An 18,398-nucleotide genomic window follows, 5' to 3' on the forward strand; every position below is an offset into this window, starting at 1 on the left:
CTTTTCGAATAAATAATGAATAACTGTAAAATTTACGTCTCATTCAGGTACGTCATATTTTCCATTTTTTCCCCTACTGCCCCAATAAATTTAATTGATTGAATTTTGCCAAATTATGTTGTGTTGACCAAGATTTATGAGACAGACTAAGAAACAATGCCAGCAACTGCATCATCCCATGGCCAAGTTGGGGGTTTGGAGGTGGTGTGAGCACCATGTGACGCGGCCGTCTTCCCCACACAAGGAGGCGCCCCGCTCCACAAAACACTCCTAAGTGCCGCGCGCCTAGCCAGTGTGGGTTTAGAGCGCCTGCCTGCCGCCGAAGAAAGAGCAAAACACAGCATTCAAATGCCAACCACACAAGAGTCCAACTCGCGGAGGTCGTCCACCGCGAGCCGCCGCCGCTTCAGTGCTGGACACTGGATCAAGTCCTTGGTGTCCAATAAGAAATCAAATTCAGGTAGGTCAAACTTTCTATGTTTTTCACACCATGCAAAAATTAAATTTTATATATATTTTGCCGGAAATATAAGTTTTGCTTGCGGTTCTTTTATAAAATTATATATTGTGCCACAGGTCCAGGGTTTAAATTTGTGTGCAAATATTTTTTTACTTCTTTGTTTGAAAATCAGACTTTGTTGGCTCTGAGCAAAGTTGTAGAACGAGTGCTTGTTTTCTTCCACGTGAGCGCACGCTTGTAGTAAAAAGTTCGCTGCGTGAACTACATTTAACATTATTTACTCCACATGCCGTTTAGCAACAACTATTTCGGAAATTTTATCTGCGTTGTGCGAATGTGAGGAGCGGGGAATTTCACGAGATCGCGATTATTTACCACTGAAAACTTTACAATTTAACTAAAAAAGATGAGCTCAATTTGTATTTTAAAGGCCAATGCCCTAGAGTGGTGTCTGATGTACATTAGCAATGCACACGCGTCTGGCTTTTTGTTTTGAAAAAGATAAGGAAAGTGAATTAGTAAGTGAGGCTTAAAATAGGTTATTAACCATCTCGCCACAAAATATTACACATTTTTCATTCATATATATTGACGTTTTTTTTTTTTTTTTTTTTCAAAAAAAGTGAAAATGAAAAAATAAATAAATAAAAGCTAGTGACAAATTTATTACGTAACTCATTGAAGAAATTATAACTGAAAATGATTGCTAGAGTCAGTTCCAAATAGTAATTATTAATTAATTTGTGTGAAAGTTCTGCCTAAGTTCTTTGAAATAAATAAGAAGAAATTATTCACAAAAAGTATTAAAAAAAGTTCTACAGATGCTTTAATCAAAATTAAAATCTATTATAATAACTATAAATTATTCATGATGGTTTTTTTCAATTTTGTCCATTTTTTGTTCAATTATCGAGTTAAATTTTCTTTAGAAAGAAATTTAAATTCATTCTCTGGATTATTTATCTGGAAAAATAGCATATCAACGCCGCGTGTCTCGTATTTGCATGACAAAGTACAAATATAGATTTTTTTAATCTTTTGAATAGTGAACCCTTCTCAATATCTCTGGTGAAAAACATCTTTATCAGCCTCACAGTGACAGTCCAATATTTAAGTTTGGGTGCATCTCTCTCTCCGCGACACAATTGAAGTGAATCTCAAATGTTATTGTCTCGCTCGGCAAACAATCGACAAACATTCTCAATCTGTCTCGCGTGAGTATCATTGGATGCGGGCCTTGGCTTGTCTCTATCGCGCACATTCATCACTCCCAATTGATCTCATATGCATAGAGCATTAATTTATTCGCGCTAGACGCGCCTTCCAAATCTCAGCCGATTCACGGTCAACACAAATATTGTGTGCCCAAGGATAATTGCACAACAATTCGCACACAAGGCGGTTTTAATTTGCTAAAATATTAGCGCATTGTTTTGTCTGCAAGAAAACTGCGTGGAAAAAAATGGTAATTGCGGGCGCAAATATTATTCGGTCCGCTAATTGCACGGGGTTGGTTGGCGGAGGAAGTGCTCGAAAATGACGCAAATGGTTCGACCTTTGTCTTTTCCTACGTCACTTGAGTCTTATTACGCGTATTTTGAGATGCTTTCGGTGCAAACGAGGCCGGAATATTGGAGGTGCGAATCTAATAATCGCAGCCAACGTCGGAAATTTCCTACTGCCGCTTTTAATCGCCCTGTTTGCAAACACACGTCCAGTTGCAACACACTTTACTCAGAATTATTGCGTTCCGGCCTAATTTGATCGGCCACTAACACGCATTATATACGGTTCAAGACAACTTTGCGGTTTCGGCTTCCGCGCGATGATTGATCTGGAAATCGAAATCAAGGTTTTAGTGAAATTTTTATGAAAATTTAATAATCGCAAGAAAATGTATGAAGTATTCACATCCCGGAAAAACCACACCGCCTTCAACATTCACGGTCAGACCGGTGACTTTCTCTGGTCGGAATAACAAAATGTTATTTGAAGAAAATGTTGCAATATTTAAAAAAAAAAATTAATATGAGTAATCTTCTTAATCTCAAACAAAACAAGTTCAATTGTTATAATTTTATCTTTCTTTCAAGGATAATGTTGTTTGAAACAAACTTTTAAAGAACCAATTAGTAAGATCTTTTAACTTAAGTTGATAGGACTCGTAGAAAATAACTAATAATAGTTTAAATCAAGAGGTTTGCCCTTAATAGCATTATTATTTATTCAATATGTGTAGATTCTCCATTATCAAACATATTGTTAAAGCTTCTTCCTTATCGTTACCAAATGACTCTTCAAGGAAATTTCGCATCACACGTGCCGTCACACATAACCCTCTTTTCCCAGCGCTGATATTATTATTGCGCTCTCAATATTTGCTCTGTCTGCGCTCAACAGACGGGTTCAACGAGCACCTTCAACCTCTACAGTTGGTTCTCTTTATTTTACCTTGTTTTTCATGGCTAGAAATGTTTTCAATTTTTATTTCGCTTGTTCAAGTTTTACAATTATTTTTCATGGAAAAATGGAATTGTTGCAAGAAAGAGAAAAAACTGAATGATATTGTATTTTTTTCTTAATTATAATTTACGGTCCTAGATAAAAAGAAATTGAATCAATTTATTTTGATTAAACTTCAAAGTATATCAAGAGAGAGAAATATTTTCCTAATTAATTTGATTTATTAATTTATGATAATATGAATTTCCAATTACATACCTTGGGCTCAAAAGGTTGTCAAACAGGTCGATTTGCAAACAACCTGGCACATAAATTTTATTCCCTGTCTAACAAGTTAATTGCTCGCCAAGTGCACGTGTCAACAAGTGTGCGAGTATTTTAATTGAAGCGCGAGAAAATTGATCATAACAATAATAATAATGCTCTCGAGAGGCGCGCACACTACTTAACCTTTCGATGGATTTAATAAACCGGCCATCGCCACCATCGGCTCAGTGGGCAGCTCCTCTTGAACGATTTAGGACAAGGTCTCAATATTTTCTTTCTTTTCGCACACATGACCGCCACCTGCCAAACCCCACGAGCAGTCAAAAATTTGCAAGCAAATTTCAATTTGCTTTCAACGACCCGCCAAGGATTTCAAGTGCACACACAACTCTGATGAACTCCAGCAGCCCCGAATTTTATATCCATGGAGGGATGACGTCATTTCGCACATGGATGAGAACTTTTATAACTCGTGATGATCATTTGTGTTGATTATTGTTGCGTCGCCTTCAGAGCCTTCATGGTGTTTGCTGTTATTCTCAGAGTTCGTTGTGCTTTTTCTTGAGACGCCGTTCATTATATTCCATTGCACTTGAACGAGCTGCAGGCGATGGAAAGAAAGAAAGTGCCAGTGATTCATTACAGTTTTTTAATACAATGTTTCACAATGTGTCCGGAGCTCTGTGAATAAGGGAGCTAATTAATTATGTTTCTTATTTTTATTAAAAGGAGTTCTGACTTGAGTGTGCTTTGATGTCAAGCAAGTACGAAAATGTAAATAACAAAAATTTTCACTTCAAAGTTAAAATTAGCGCTATTTAAAAAAATAAGACACCCAAATTCATTAATACGCTTTGTAAAATTTGAAATGTGCAAAGTTTTGAGCCTATAATTTTTGACTGATTTTCGTTTAATCCATTAAATTTAAAAACCTCTGATTATTCTGCATTAACTATTAAACTGATCAAAATTTACCATCTCACGATGAATCAAAATGGGCCGATTTTTATCAGTATAAGGAGATGCTTTGTAATTCAAATGGTAATTATAGCTTTCGGTTTACAATCCAAGAGCAAAGGGTTGATATAAATAAAAAATAGATTTGCAAAATCGTTTCATCTCCTCGCAGTTGCGTAAAATCAACTTCCGTGATTAAGTGGCTATTTTAGTAACCCCTTCAGCATGTCGATCACTTGTCAGATTTCCTTCGCGCATTGACAGATGGGGTGTCATTTGCGTCATGATCCGATACGTCTTGTGCGTATAAATGTTAGCTAAACTATTCTCGAACGTCAACATTACATCCCTGCTGCGTTAATGCAAAATCAAATCCCCACGTTTATGCAAAATCGGAAGTTTTCTTGCTGGTCGGGTTGAAAAAAAAATATACAGTCGAATAGAAGAAGCTTTGCTTGCATTTGCGTGCATGTGTCAACCATTGAAAAAGAATGCCGAGTGCCAGGTTTCTTCATGAACAGCATTTTTTCACTCACACGTGCTTCAATGTAAAAGCGACTGCTTAGCAACGTGTTTTGCGCCTCTCAAGCTTTAAAAAGCAATTAATCGTGATTTAATGTACTGATTAATGCGACACTTGCGGTTATGAAATTGGCTTTAACTCACCATATGTTGAAGGTTATGTTAATTATTCAAATTTGTATAGTCGGTTTCAAGTATATATAAAAAAAATGCAAATTTGATATAAACAAGAGGAAGAAAATAAAAATGTTATCAATGATTAATGATCATGAAAAATTTAAGAATATTTAAATAAATAATTTGTTGATAAACAGTTATAAACACTTATTTAGAGAGAGTTACTAAAAAAAATTATAAATTTTGCATTGTTTTCCCCATTGACAAGCTTCTTTGAAGTTAATAGCTAGGCAGATGGAATTTCAACATTCACTTGTAATGTTTGCCATTTTTTCCCTCTTAATAATAGCAAATTGTCGCGTATGTTGACTAGCATGAAATTTATCCGTGGGAATTCGCAAAATTACCCACTTATAATCCTTGAAATATCCGCAAAGTTATTCTAGCAAAATGCATCACACAGCCGAGGAGCGGAAATGTACCAGCGTTGACAATTTGCAAAACGGCTCATTGGCAAAAGCAGAGCGGCGCAAGTAGGCCGTAATTTATTCGCGGCGTGAAAATTTTCGCAATCGGTGCTCAAAGTCAGTCAGTTGCTGCGTGTGTGCCAACGATTAATTATTCCTCGCGAGCTGCAGCCGCTCTGCTGCTGTGCGTCTCTTATAAAGCAAGTTTCATCTAGCGACAAGCAGTCTGGCTCGGTCGCTCCTCGGGGCGAACAATAAAAAAAGGCCAGAGCTGCTGAGATCCATTAGAAAGTGGAGTTTGAAGGAAATTATATATCTCAGTCGCTGGGCCGAGTCGTGAAAAGTGATTTGCATAAAATTACCTGCCCTCAGGGGGTGCTGTAAATTTTCGAGGTGAGTTGTGTGTGTTTTTTATATCTCTCTAGATATTTCTGCGAGACAAAGCGCTACTCGAAAGAGTGGATAATTATAGACTCGGCCGGTTGGCTTCGCGGTGGTAAATAAGAAAATGAGATCACTCACTTTACAGATCATTTTGAACGCTTCTCAACAACTATGAATTCGAAGAAATGTGTTTGTTTGCTCTAGATTTGCCACGGCGCGCAGTGTTGACTTGAATCTTTAATTGCCAAACTCAAAGTCTGCGCGCAAATTTGGTAGCGATTCTAGATCCCCTTTGACTCTTTGACATTTGAAACACCGAGGGCACACACGTGTCAGACCTCATCCGTCCTAAATGTTTATAAATTTAGTTTTGTGTGTCAAACACAAGTGCTCTAATTCCGCTGCTCTATACAAATAAATCGCGTTGATTGCAGACAAAGTTTTAAAAATACTCTTTTAAAATGAGTCCTGAATCCTTAGAACTATTTTTCAACTAGTAGTTTTTCAAAAACATCCAGTTAGGAAAATTTGTAAAATGTTTTGAGAAAACAATAACAATGCTTCTCAAATCTTAGAAGATGAATAACTTAAATTGCCAAAGTTAAAGACAGTATTAAAAATTTATTTCAGATTTTGCATAAACAGGAAAAATCAAGTATGTAACTAAAAAATAAGTAATACATTGGCAGAAAAACATCATTTAATTAATAATCTTATGCGATGGACTTTAAACTTTAAAATAACTATCACATGCAATATGTAATAAATTTAGGAGGCGTTGAACTCAATAGCATACGTCATAGTATGCAAGATTATATAACAACATTCGAGCGACAAAACACACGGAAAGTTCTTTTTGATTCGAGTGAGCCCACTTCTTCGAAGCACTTAAATTTGGCCTCAAGCCAAAGTTTGCTTTCCGAAAAACAAAATTCCTAGCACAAGTTACCGAGCCTGTATGGAATTTACCATTTTTTATTACTTTAATAATTTTTAATGAAAAATTATAAAAATAGACCGACTCAACCGTCTTTGATGGCAAAGTCAAGTTGAAGGATCTCTGACTTCGAAATTTGGCACAAACAACCAGGAAATGCTTGCTTTGGTCAATATCGCTTGAGCTGAGCTTCTTCCCAAAATAGATTCGCTCACCTTGAGTATATAGTTACGCGGAAACGCGCATTTTTGATCAAAATTATCGCAGCGGTGGAAAGTGCAAGTTTTAATTAATCGTGAGAGATGAGGAATAGCCTTTTAATTGGCGCCGCGTGCATTATTCATGTCCGCGCCGCATTCCAAGTTAGCTCGACACAACCTTGGCTCCTTCCTGAATGCATCTTGGACAAAAGAACCGCTGGTGCACTCGAGATGTGAACAAAGAAAGAAGCCTTATTCAGCGAAAGTCTCCCGTTTTTTTCGTCCCATCGATTTTGAGATATTCATCGCGATCGACACGGTGTGCGAAAAATAGCACCGCCGCTCTCCCAGTGCTTGTTGACTTGTTTTCGACCAAGTTAGTATATAATGCTGTGCAAAACATTTCCAACTTGTTTTCGCAAGCTATTATTGAATGACTCGTCGTGTGTGCTTTCTCACTGGTAAACAGCGAGCCTCGGCACCAAATTTCGAGCTACCCCGGCCAGGTCGGTCAGCCGGGCCACAGCGTGTTTGCAGAATTGGTTGAAATGATATACGAACTGACAGTGAGCGAGGCAAACATGCTCTGAAATCTCTCGAGTAGTCGGCCGAGCACTCACATGACTCATTCAAAAGAAAAGAAATTAGAACGGACACTATTTTATTAAACTATCTAGCTTCCAATTATTTTAAATTAAATAGAAGGAAATAAAAGATGAGATCTTTGAATTTAAAGTCGACTTTTCCTTGTGGAGGGCTATTTATTGTCATTTAGTTGTTCCGTAGAAAAACAATTTCCTGCTATTTCTACAGAATAAATTAACAACTCAAAAACCCCATTGAGGAAAGGTCAACTTTAAATTCAAACTTTGTGAATCATTCCTCAATCAGTGAAATTTTTCTTCTACTGTTTAAATGAGGAAAATCTGCAACATTTTCTTAATTTAGTCCAAGTTAATCTTTAAAAATTTAATTAAATTAGGTCTTTTGCATAGACATCTTCATGGGCCTGTTGTTAATTAAGTTAAATTATGTTACTGGATTCATCAACTACTTTTCTTGAATTTAATATAATTTTCAAGATCATATAAATTTTGCAATGCTCATTTAAAACACCTCTCTCTCTCTTTAATAATATCCCCTGGATCGTGTGTTCTTTGGATGTATCTGCGTCATCCAATTATAATGACAAATTAAATTATGAACAGCTTTGTAAGTCGTGAACGCAGTCAGGTTTGAAGGTCTTGTCAACGTTTGTTTGTGCATATGGAACAGTGTATTATTAGCAATCGCGTAACGGACGCAAATAAAAAGCCAAAGTGCAATTTAAAAGGATCAGGTACGTTTCAATCCGGTCTGTAATGAATACCTTTCACTCAAGCTAAGTGCTGAAATTAAGCAACAATTTTATTCTGGCTTTTAATTCAATTACGAGAGGAAATCAATGCTCAGCAGCTGATTAGTATTTTTCTGTTGTTGACTTCATATATAGGCGGGTGATGATAAATTATTATATAAAGCGTGCTTGCATAATATTGACACTGACACAATACTGTGGAGTTTATGTACATTTCTTCACGCATTTCAATCAGATAATAAATTGAATCGTGGGATGTGCTTGGTATGACTGCAATGTTTGTTTAGTAAATTAATTATTCTTTGCAACGACACGTTTGAATTCGTGACTGCATAATTAAAATGAGAAATAATTACTTATTTCAATTAATTATTGTAAAATCATAAAAAGTCATTAATTAAAATTTAGAATTGAGTAATGCTTGAAAAATATCTTGAAAAGAGGAGTAGCAGATAAAACAGAGTGATATAAAAAATTTCACACTGCAGTCCAAACTAGTGAGATACGAAAAATAGTTTTCAAAGATTTGTAATTTTCAATTTCATATTGGATAAAAAATGTTAAATTTGATCTACATTATTTGTGTTGACACATTATTTTAATTTTACTTGAAACGGTGTTTTTGTTTTCATTTCTACCATTACTTCTGCTACTGTCTTGGTTGCCAAGTTCCACAAACCTGTTTTTATTTAAAATATACAACTGCTGTTGAAAACTAAGCGGGGCGGTCAAGATTACAATAGTATGTATATAAAAATTAACTCCTCTTAACCTTGCGAATTAAAATAATGAGCGTAAGACGGGACAGGTGAGCGAATCAAAGAGAACAAGCAGAGCAGAACAGCCGCGACAAAAGGGGCAAAACCGTGCGCGAATGTCATCTTTGACGACAATCTCCTTTGACGAAATTCGGTCAGGGCCGATCAAGGAGGAAAGGGGTTGCTTTTACGCACACCTTCATCTTTTGGCGCACTGCGAACTAATTAAAATTTCTCCTTGAGGAACCTTTGAAGAAGCGAAGATGACACATGGCGACGCATGGGGAAATAGGGTCGCTGGGTCGGGTTTATGTGCCCTAAATTTAACAACGAATGTGGAACAAAAGCACTTCTAGGATAAAGAGCCACACAAAAGAAGCCGAACTTCTGAAATAGTATCAACTTTTACTTGGGATTGAAAATATTTAAAGGGAAAAAATACAGTTTATTTTGATTTTTTATCATTTAAAAAAAAACCGACTAAATGAGGAAAACATATAAAATTTTCCAATTATCTGACAAGTTCTTTTCGTTAGTTTGTACAGCCTAGATGAATTTTAATGAAAGTGAATTATTAATAATAACTATGTTCAGCATTTTGGACCACTATTCCAATTAATTACATCTTATAGCTCCTGGCCATTTTTTACACAACGTAATTAGACTCTTTTGCAAGACCTACTTGAATGAAAAAAACCCACCTGTTTCCATTTTTAAAGAGCATACCTTTTATTTTCAACGAAAAAGGAGATTTAAAAAAAATTTGCATTGAATTTTAAGAGTTCACAAATTTTTTTCCGCTTCCTTCTTCCTTATTAAACCCGAAGCGTCAACACTAACGAAGCAGTGTAAGAAATTTCCTCTCATCGATTTAAATTGCTGTACCGCTGTCTTTTTATTCAGGCTGGTGGCTGCTTGTGTATGTAATTGCTGCACTTGACGTAGCTGCTGCTAAATAATCATGTAGAAACGTTGCGCGTGCATTGCATTATCATTCAGGCGTGCCGAGCGAGCGAGAGTGTCGTTTATTCGCTGCTCGATTGGGGGCAAGCAATTAAATTGGATCAGTTGCAGCCAACTCTCATCAACGGAGAGACTCTTGTTTGGAATGACAAACGACTTACTTTGCCAGACGTTATGGAAATAAAAACACGGCTTAGGAGAAAACTCGCATATCTTTTTTTTCTTCAAAATTTAAATTATCTAATTTTTTTTCAGATAAATAAAAATATTGCAAATAATTTTTCCTAGTAAGGATATATTTCTTCATTCGACCTCATATCTGAAACTGTTATCGAAATAAGGTTATCAAAAAAAGAACCTTTAATTCAAGGAAAAGCTCTTTCGAAAAATAATCCCATCCGACCTATTTGTTGGCGCCAACTGGTCTCTCACAATCGCCGCGACCACAAAAAGGGATGTGTGACTAATCAAGAAAGCTTTAAGCATGAATAATATATACGCTGAGTAATTTGCTTTGCAACTTTGAATTTCGTTTAAAACCTAAACACTTAGTGATGAAACTTATCAAAAACGCTATTTTTTCGCCTGGGTGCGACTGCCAAAAATAAATTAATTAAAACCGCTAATTTTGGCTCTCTTTTCTGATTGCAGATCAAAGGTCACTATCTCCCAGTACCGACGCTTCAGACATGGAGGACGGAGTAGAGATTTTGGTTCCGAGCGCCAGTGACGTCGTCTACAAATACACGTGGAACATCAAAAAATTTGGCCAGAGCTGCCGCAAGCGACACAGTCCTGTTTTTGACAGCGAGGCCTTCGAGTTGAATGTCAACGGCCTGCGAACCCGCTGGAACCTCAGCATTCGTTTCTGGACCGGAATGGACGGGTCGCGCCTCATGAGCCCAGTAGTAGCATGCCTAAATTTGCTAAGGTAAAATTATTGATTAAAAATTAAAATTATGTATGTGATGAGAAGTTTATTATTCACTAATTTCACTTTTTATGAAACAATCAAAAACAAAAATTTTTAATCAAATTTCATTACGTTATTATCTTACATCAAGTCAAAAACAATGATTTAATTTAATTTTTAATTTGTAAAACAATTGATTGTTATAATTTAATAAATAATTTTATTTTCATATTAAAAATTGAAATTTTTTAATTAATCGCTAAATAGAAAATGTTACCCAGAAATTAAATTAATTTTTCATTGTATTTTTTTTTTGTCCAGGTGTTGGCCAGAAGATTTACCAGGTACACAGGCCACTGTCCGCTTCCAATTCGGCGTCCTCTGCCGGCAGAACGGACGGTACGAAATGACACCTCTAGCGAGAAGCATAGTGTCTTTGGGGGCCACCAAAAATATCGTCTCTGTTGGACACCAGGATGTGGAAATCGTTGAAAAACACATGTTGTCCCACTCAGGGGACATCCGTCTAGTCTGCAAAGTCCAGGTATTTTTTTTTTTTTTTTTATCTTGAATTTCAACACTTTCTTCATCCGTCTCTACAAATTAAATGACCAGTATGGTGTTGTGCAAACTTTGATAAGCCAAACAAACAATCTCGTTACAAAAAGGCTCAAAATAAATGATTATTTCAAAGGCTTGAAGAGGTAAACATTCATTGAGAGCGAGAGAAATAAAAAGATCTGAATTCTTTCACAAGATTTTTCATCAGCGCGCGCGCGATATGTAACAAACTCTCACATTTATTACGAAGGTGAAAATTCAATGTCGCGCCGACCACGGCCTTGACCATCACTGGTGTGCACTGAAAACTGCGCCAAATCGATAAACCTTTATTCCAAATGTACTACCAGCAACGGCGTAGAGAGTTCATATGTTGATTATAAATATACGACGGGGACTGTTTCTCTTGTATTGAAAGCTGCAAAATAATGAGAATGCTTAATTGCAACCACCTTGCGCAACCTTGGGAAATTTCCTTTGCGAGAGTGTTGATGTTTTGACTCGATCCCAAAATAAAAGAAGTATCAATATTTGAGATGAGAAGCCGTATATCAAGAGAAAGGGCGGCGAAAGATCTTTTGTTGTCAAAATATAACTCGGCAAGTTTTCATAACACAGCGCCATGTCACCTTGTATAATCTTGATTCTCTTTTTGATTACTCCACGACTGATACACAATAACAAAGTGCACTCCTATTTATAATTATAATCAATTTTGTCAGCTGAAATTTTGAGATTGGTAGAAATTTAGAGAAAGGAGAAAATTTCTCTTGTTTTATAAGTTTTGCTATTATTTTCATCTACAATTTATTACAAATAATGTCTGGAATTTTTTTAAACTATATATTGAGATTTTGATCCATTTTGAAATATTTTTTTCAAGAATTTTAATTTTTTTTTGACAATAGTACAGTACACATTACTTTGTAGAAACTTCAAGCAAATAAATTGTTTTTTTTTTATATATTTAAATAAGTTCCTTGTCATTTTAAAATTCTGTGCCGTCATTAATTAACAAAAAATTAATTGAAACTTATTTCAATTTACACGATTTTGAAACAAAGGACTAGCCAAAAAATGAAAAATAGCCGATTGAGACTCTTTGGAATCACATTTACTTTACCTGGAACATTTTAACCTGTGATTTCAGCTTTTTTTAATAAAATAAAGATAATTTTTGTCATAAGCAGTTAGTTTTTACATTGATGTATCTAATTGTCTCTAATCAGAAATTAAAATTTTGCTCTTTTTTTGTCTATTATATTATGTTTATAAAAATTAAAAAAAAATACATATATAAACCATTTAAAATTCCAATAAAAACTCTAAATTTGTCTCTTCAATTTCCAGGTTGTCCCAACGGGCAGTGATGACGAGCAGCACAGCCTCTCCCAAGACATGGGTTCCTTGTTGTGCAGCTCAGACGACGACCTGGCCCCCTCAGAACTGCCGTGGGCCAAAGGTGACGTCAAACTGCGCGCTGCCGGCGGCGCCCTTTTCCCAGCGCACTGCTGCATCCTTGGCGCGCGTTCGCCCCGCCTTGCTGGAATGATTTCAGACATTGATGAAAAATTAGAAACCACCCCTACTCTCGAGTTGAGCGACCTGACCGCCGAAAACCTGCAGGAGATCCTCAGGTACATCTACACCGGCCGAGTGGAGAACCTGGACTCGGTGGCCGCCTCTCTTCTGGGGGCCGCCTACAAATACGAGTTGCCAGGGTTGACCACCCTGTGCGAGAGGTCCCTGCTGGAAACTTTGGACGCCGAAAGTGTAGCCGCTAGGTTGCTTCTGGCTGATGAATTTGGCTGCGACGCCTTGAAGAGAGGCGCCCTGGCCTTTGTAGAAGGTCACGCAGGGCGGATGCCAAAAAACATGGCCTGGTCTGTGATGGAGATGGTCCGTCCTGAGCTCTTCCAGGAGGCCATTGAGGCTGGCATTGGGGACTCGGCGTCCAGCTTTGCCAGTTCCCTCAGTGAGGCCGGAAGCAACTCGCGCTGATTTCACTGCAAAACTTATACCAGAAACTGATTGTTAACAATAATATGGGAATTATCATTGTGATCAGAATTGAAGCAATTTGATAAAAAAAAATTCAAAATATTTTTTTTAGATTAGACAAGTTATTTACTTGCTTATTTTGGACGAATTTGCTTGAGCTAGACAAATTTATTGAAAAGTGGCAAAGCTATTTATTTTGTAATAAAATGGAAAATTGTATTGCTTTGGCATGTAATGAACTTTTTGAACTGACGGTGAATTAAAAATATAAGCAGCACTCACAGAACACTAGTTGCATTTCTTTAGAGAATTGACAGCCAAAATATATATGTTACAAATTTAATGTCAAGTATTTTATGAATATAAAATGTAATTATATAGACCATTGCTTTATGTTATCAACACAAAGTATAAACTATTAACTTTTCTCTCTCGTCTCCTACTATAGCCGCAAGCTTGTTATCATCACAAATATCAATGTGGTTGAAAAGCGCAAGAGATTTTTTGTCTAAAGAAAACTACAAAATGAAAGCTCTCAGCATTTAATGAAATAAATTTGCTTATTTTTAAATTTCCATTTTGTTACCTGTATTTATAATTTAATAATTAATTTCCAATTTATTCTTCGCCAAACTTTACTTACAAGAAGTGTCATATCAAACTGGAGAAATTATTTATCATTTACAACAAAAATTTAACAAATCATGAATGTTAGTGTTATTTGGAAAAATATTGAGTGCATGTGGAATATCACTGGAAAATTTTAAGATGTATGGGCAAAAAGTAGTGTTTAGGAGAGAAGTCTGAGGATGTAAGGTTTACAACAAGTCATTACTGTATACATGTCTAATAAATAATAAAAGAGGTGGTGCACAGAAGATAAACAACCTATTTTTTCTTGATCAAAATTGGCCCTCTTAAGAAAATATATTAAGAACTTTCTTGTACACATTCTAAACAATAATACAACAATAAATCAAGGCAGATCCCATGTTTACAACCTAAATCCAAACCGAAGGGATTTTCTGTTTCTAAATTTTTATTTATTTTACTTTTCATAATTTTTAACATAAAAAATACCTGTTAGATTTAAGAGAAGATGTTGTGTAGCATGAGCAAAAAAATGATCCATTGAATTTAAGTTTTGGGACCTGCATCTCACGTGGTGACCATGCACATCACAAAAGGTTCCTTGGCGTTGGACTCGCTCAGACTCAATGATCAGAAGGCTGGTCAAACATCTTGATATTGATTTTGTAGCGCTAAAAATGAGTTTAAAGATAAGAATTCAGAAATTTACAAAATACCAACAATCTACAATCTGAATGTTCCAAACTTACCCAAACCCAATAGTTTTTGCACATGAAACCATGACTTGGTCTCTAAGAGAGAATTTGCATCTGGGGGACACATTAAAATCGACGTCATTGAACTTTGTGCATTTTGTTTTTGTGGTCTGTCAAGACAAACAAACCAAGGGCGCTGTCGCGGAAGGCTTTCTGCCAGTCTCCACTCTCTCTCCAGGTTTCAATTATTAAGTCATGTCCTCATAACCTTGTGAGTGTGTTCAGTCTGGGGGTTCATGCGGTGGTTACCCACAGTAACCTAAAATGTATAATATTTTTTTACCAAAGAGTATAAATTAAAATTTGATTCATAAATTTTTATTTTCAGATTCTTGTTGTTAATAAATAACTTTTGCAAAAGGTGATGCCTTTTTCCAATATAAATCTAAAATTTCAGATTTTCATCAAACTTCCAGGGAAACTGACGAGGGTTAGAATTCCCCAAAAACAGTATTGCCCATTGCAGGTTGCAGCAGGTGCCATTTTTTAGTTTCGGTAAGACTGGTTGTAAATACTGTTTTGCACAAATCAAATTCCACCCATTGGGCGGGCGGCGTCATCGCATATTTTCTCGGCGCAGAGGAAGAAGCTCCTTTAGAAGTCTTCCATAATGGTACATTCCCGGAATTTTCTTTAATTTTGAAATTCCCTTTTCCTTCAATCATTAATGAAAACTTTATATCAAATAAAATAATTCATATAGTCTGTATTTGGCTATTTTTATCAATTATTTCTTTAAAATGAGTTTTCCAGATTACTTTTTATGCCAACTAAAGTTTAACTAATTTAAATTTATATTAAATAAATTTAATTCCCAATTACCTTGGCATAAGATTAAAGAAGTTCCTGCCGACAAGCTGCAGAGGACATTGAAGAACTGGATGTACTCTTAGTCACCTCAATTCTTTTACACATGCTGGTCCCAGGGTGATGGTAATGATAATTTCAGTTCCGACATTGTTAAGCGCTTCGCATCTGGTAAGCCTGCAATGCAATTTTTGTTTGTTGATCAAATATCCAGCTTTTGCAACTATTTACACAGAACCTTGGCAGAGTACCTCCTGGCAGAGGACAGAGAAGAGGATCAAGCCGTCAAAGAGAAAGCCTTCAAGATCTTCAGAATGCTCGTAAACAGAGTTTTCTTCTCTTAAGGTCCATCATCCTTGAGTACGCGTGAGAAGTCTATGTGGTGCTGGTAATGAGTGCGCAAAATCTGCACAGTTTGAAGTAGTTGAATATCCTTCAGGCTGATGGGATGAAAAGCAGAGGAAAATATATTAAAATTTAAGAATAATTTGCAGCAACAGAATGGTCCCGAAATTTATAAAGTTTCATGAATAACAAAACATTCTGGCTAAAAAATCAAATGGGTAACCTCTCTACTGTGGGGCCGCCTACAAGTTAAAGTTGCCAGGGTTGACTAACCAGTGCAACAAGTCCCTGCTGGAACCCTGGACGCTGAAAGTGTGGCCACGAGGTTGCATTTGGCTGATGAATTTGGCAGCGACACCCTGAAGAGATCGAGACGCCCTGGTCTTTTTCGAAGGTCACGCAGGGCAAATGCCGAAAAACATGGTCTGGTCTGGGTTAGAGATGGTCCATCCTGAGCTCTTCCGGGAGGCCATCCAGGCCGGCATTGGGGACTCGGCGTCCAGCTTTGCTAGTTCCCTCAGCGAGGCCGGAAGCAAGTTGCGCTGAATTCGCTGCAAAACTCAAATATCAGAAACTGATTGTTGATAAATATGGGAATTATCATTGTGATCGGGATTTAAGCAAGTTGAGAAAAACTTTCAAAATATTTTATTTAGTTTCTAGGTATTATTTACATGCATTTTGTAATTTGTGGAAGAAATTGGGATCTGTTTTCCACAATTGTTTATGGTGAGAATTTCAACTTCACCATAATTCAAAGTGGAGTACCTGAATGCTGTGAGGTCAAATATGGTGATGGACACTAAAATTACGGTAGTGCTGGACATGCTCAAGTTTACTCTTTATAAGTATTATGTTGCCTCTGAAGAGAGAATCGAATCAACGTTCTTGGTCAGAGACCTCTCGGGGTTAATCTGCTCTATAAAGTCAAGAGGTGGTCTTCTGTTCAACTCTCTTGGGCAGAGGGAACTTGATCTTTACTGTAGTGGAACTGCTTGACCTAAATGAAAAAGAAATTTTAAATAATCTTTTAGTACGCTATGTCAATAATAAATTAATAATACATAAGGATGAAATTATACACATTATTCTGCCCTTGAATTTCCAAAGCTATATATTATGGTGCAGGATTTATCAATCCATACTCAACTTTTGGCCAAAATACCGTCAATTCAATCTACAAAACTAAAAAAATTGGCACCTAAAAATTATGCTGGGTCTGCAACAAAAACTTTGAACTCAGTAGCCAGAAGAAAACCAAAAGTCAGCCAAGCTTCGACAAGCAAAACTAAGCATCAAAAATCGACAAGTCCCACAAAAGTGTTGGCCGCGAATTAACAGGCTTATCTTGCTGTCTGCAAAGTGCGACCTCATGAACAAAGCAGACTGGCAGAGCACCTGAGTCTCCTGACTGGACAGCCGCTTAAGTCAGAATTATTCAGAATAGAAAAACATCAACACGATCAGCTGGCAGCAGACCGATTTCCGCGCGAAAAGCGAAAAGTCAGCGCGATTTTCGTGACATCACGCATGCGCCGTGTGGCAAGCGCAGGTCCGTCCTCTCTTCTGCCGTTCATTGCCTGTGTTGGCGCCGAATGCCGAATCACGCAAAACCGAGAGGAAGAACTCAGAATTTGAGCAAGGCGGGTTGCCTCCCTGTCGATTAACAGTTGCAAAAAGGTAAATTTATTTCTCTCTTTGATTACCACAACGTGTGAAAACGTAAAATTATCGTTTTAATTTAAAAAATTCCAAAATTCTTGACCATGTCAAAAGGAAAGGAACAAAGAATTTTGGTCAAGAATTTTGAATAATGTATTGGAAATTCGAATTATTGAAATTTAATCGTCACCTAACTTTTGTGTTAACATGAAATATGTTGTGTTTCAGTCAGTTCGCGGCCAAGCGACGGAGATTTGCAGAGACATCGGGGTCGAATTTTTCTGCGTCCAAAGTTTGTAGGAGTAGAGAGGGACGAACGTTGTTCCAGCCAATCTAGCTTTCCACTGGTGCAGCCTTTTCCAAACTAGGTATTTATATTTCCATCCTTTGCATATTAATTTATTTCATCATAAATATGCACCTTTTTTATTTTGTGTGTTACGCGTCACGCGTCCAGCCAATTTCCAAAGGAATTCTCGACAGGTGCTTTTATAGCTTCAGATGGAGCTAATTTCTCACAAATTATTATTGTGCAGTAAAAAAGATTTAAGCAATATTTCTATTTAATATAATTAACTGTTTTTCTCAACAACCATAATTTAATTTTTAATTTACATTTAATTTTTGTTTTGAAGACTTTGTAGTTTGTGAGGCATCAAGTTCCACAAACGTGGCAAAATACACTCAATTATGTTCTGTTAATTATTATTATTATTTAACGTTTTATTTTATTTTTGAGTCGCCAAAATCAAAAATTTATTTGTCAGAAAACAGTCGTCCGCATTGATCAGAATTTTATTTATCAGAAATTCATTGCTCAGAAATTTGTATTATTCATTCTGATTAAAATATAAGATAAATGAAAGATTTTAAAGCTCTATAAGCAAATTTTAATAATTTTAATTTATTGT

The 18,398-nt window shown here is 36.4% G+C and overlaps 1 protein-coding gene and 1 long non-coding RNA gene across 6 annotated transcripts; one reads left to right on the plus strand and one right to left on the minus strand.

The window, feature by feature from the left end:
- The first annotated feature begins 16 nt into the window (after nt 1-16).
- On the plus strand, nt 17-14,205 carry LOC132193307 (speckle-type POZ protein-like). Of its 3 annotated transcripts, none has more exons than XM_059613892.1 (4): nt 17-460; nt 10,504-10,783; nt 11,087-11,309; nt 12,677-14,205. In XM_059613892.1, the coding sequence occupies exons 1-4, from the start codon at nt 349-351 to the stop codon at nt 13,325-13,327; spliced, it is 1,266 nt and encodes a 421-aa protein (XP_059469875.1). In that variant the 5' UTR covers nt 17-348; the 3' UTR covers nt 13,328-14,205. The 3 variants fall into 3 exon arrangements, with proteins under 3 accessions (XP_059469875.1, XP_059469876.1, XP_059469877.1); XM_059613893.1 differs by lacking the exon at nt 17-460 and adding an exon at nt 1,538-1,674; XM_059613894.1 differs by lacking the exon at nt 17-460 and adding an exon at nt 5,460-5,646.
- On the minus strand, nt 12,136-17,304 carry LOC132193310 (uncharacterized). Of its 3 annotated transcripts, none has more exons than XR_009441440.1 (8): nt 17,027-17,303; nt 16,594-16,825; nt 16,099-16,376; nt 15,719-15,920; nt 15,496-15,657; nt 14,668-14,932; nt 14,408-14,589; nt 12,136-13,340 (listed from the first exon to the last, which is right to left on the minus strand). It is a non-coding gene; the product is annotated as an uncharacterized LOC132193310 (long non-coding RNA). The 3 variants fall into 3 exon arrangements; XR_009441439.1 differs by having other exon boundaries at nt 12,137-13,340; nt 16,049-16,376; nt 17,224-17,304; XR_009441438.1 differs by having other exon boundaries at nt 12,138-13,340; nt 16,049-16,376.
- Between the last annotated feature and the right edge of the window lie 1,094 nt (nt 17,305-18,398).

This window comes from Neocloeon triangulifer, unplaced genomic scaffold, assembly GCF_031216515.1.
Source record: "Neocloeon triangulifer isolate White Clay Creek 2 clone unplaced genomic scaffold, ASM3121651v1 ptg000004l, whole genome shotgun sequence".
NCBI lineage: Eukaryota > Metazoa > Arthropoda > Insecta > Ephemeroptera > Baetidae > Neocloeon > Neocloeon triangulifer.

Excerpts from the sequence above, each read along its gene's own strand:
- LOC132193307 (XM_059613892.1), top strand. The coding sequence starts at position 349 with ATGCCAACCACACAAGAGTCCAACTCGCGGAGGTCGTCCACCGCGAGC. Across the intron at positions 10,784-11,086 it reads GCATGCCTAAATTTGCTAAG|GTGTTGGCCAGAAGATTTAC; the intron begins GTAAAATTATTG and ends TTTTTTGTCCAG. Across the intron at positions 11,310-12,676 it reads GTCTAGTCTGCAAAGTCCAG|GTTGTCCCAACGGGCAGTGA; the intron begins GTATTTTTTTTT and ends TTCAATTTCCAG.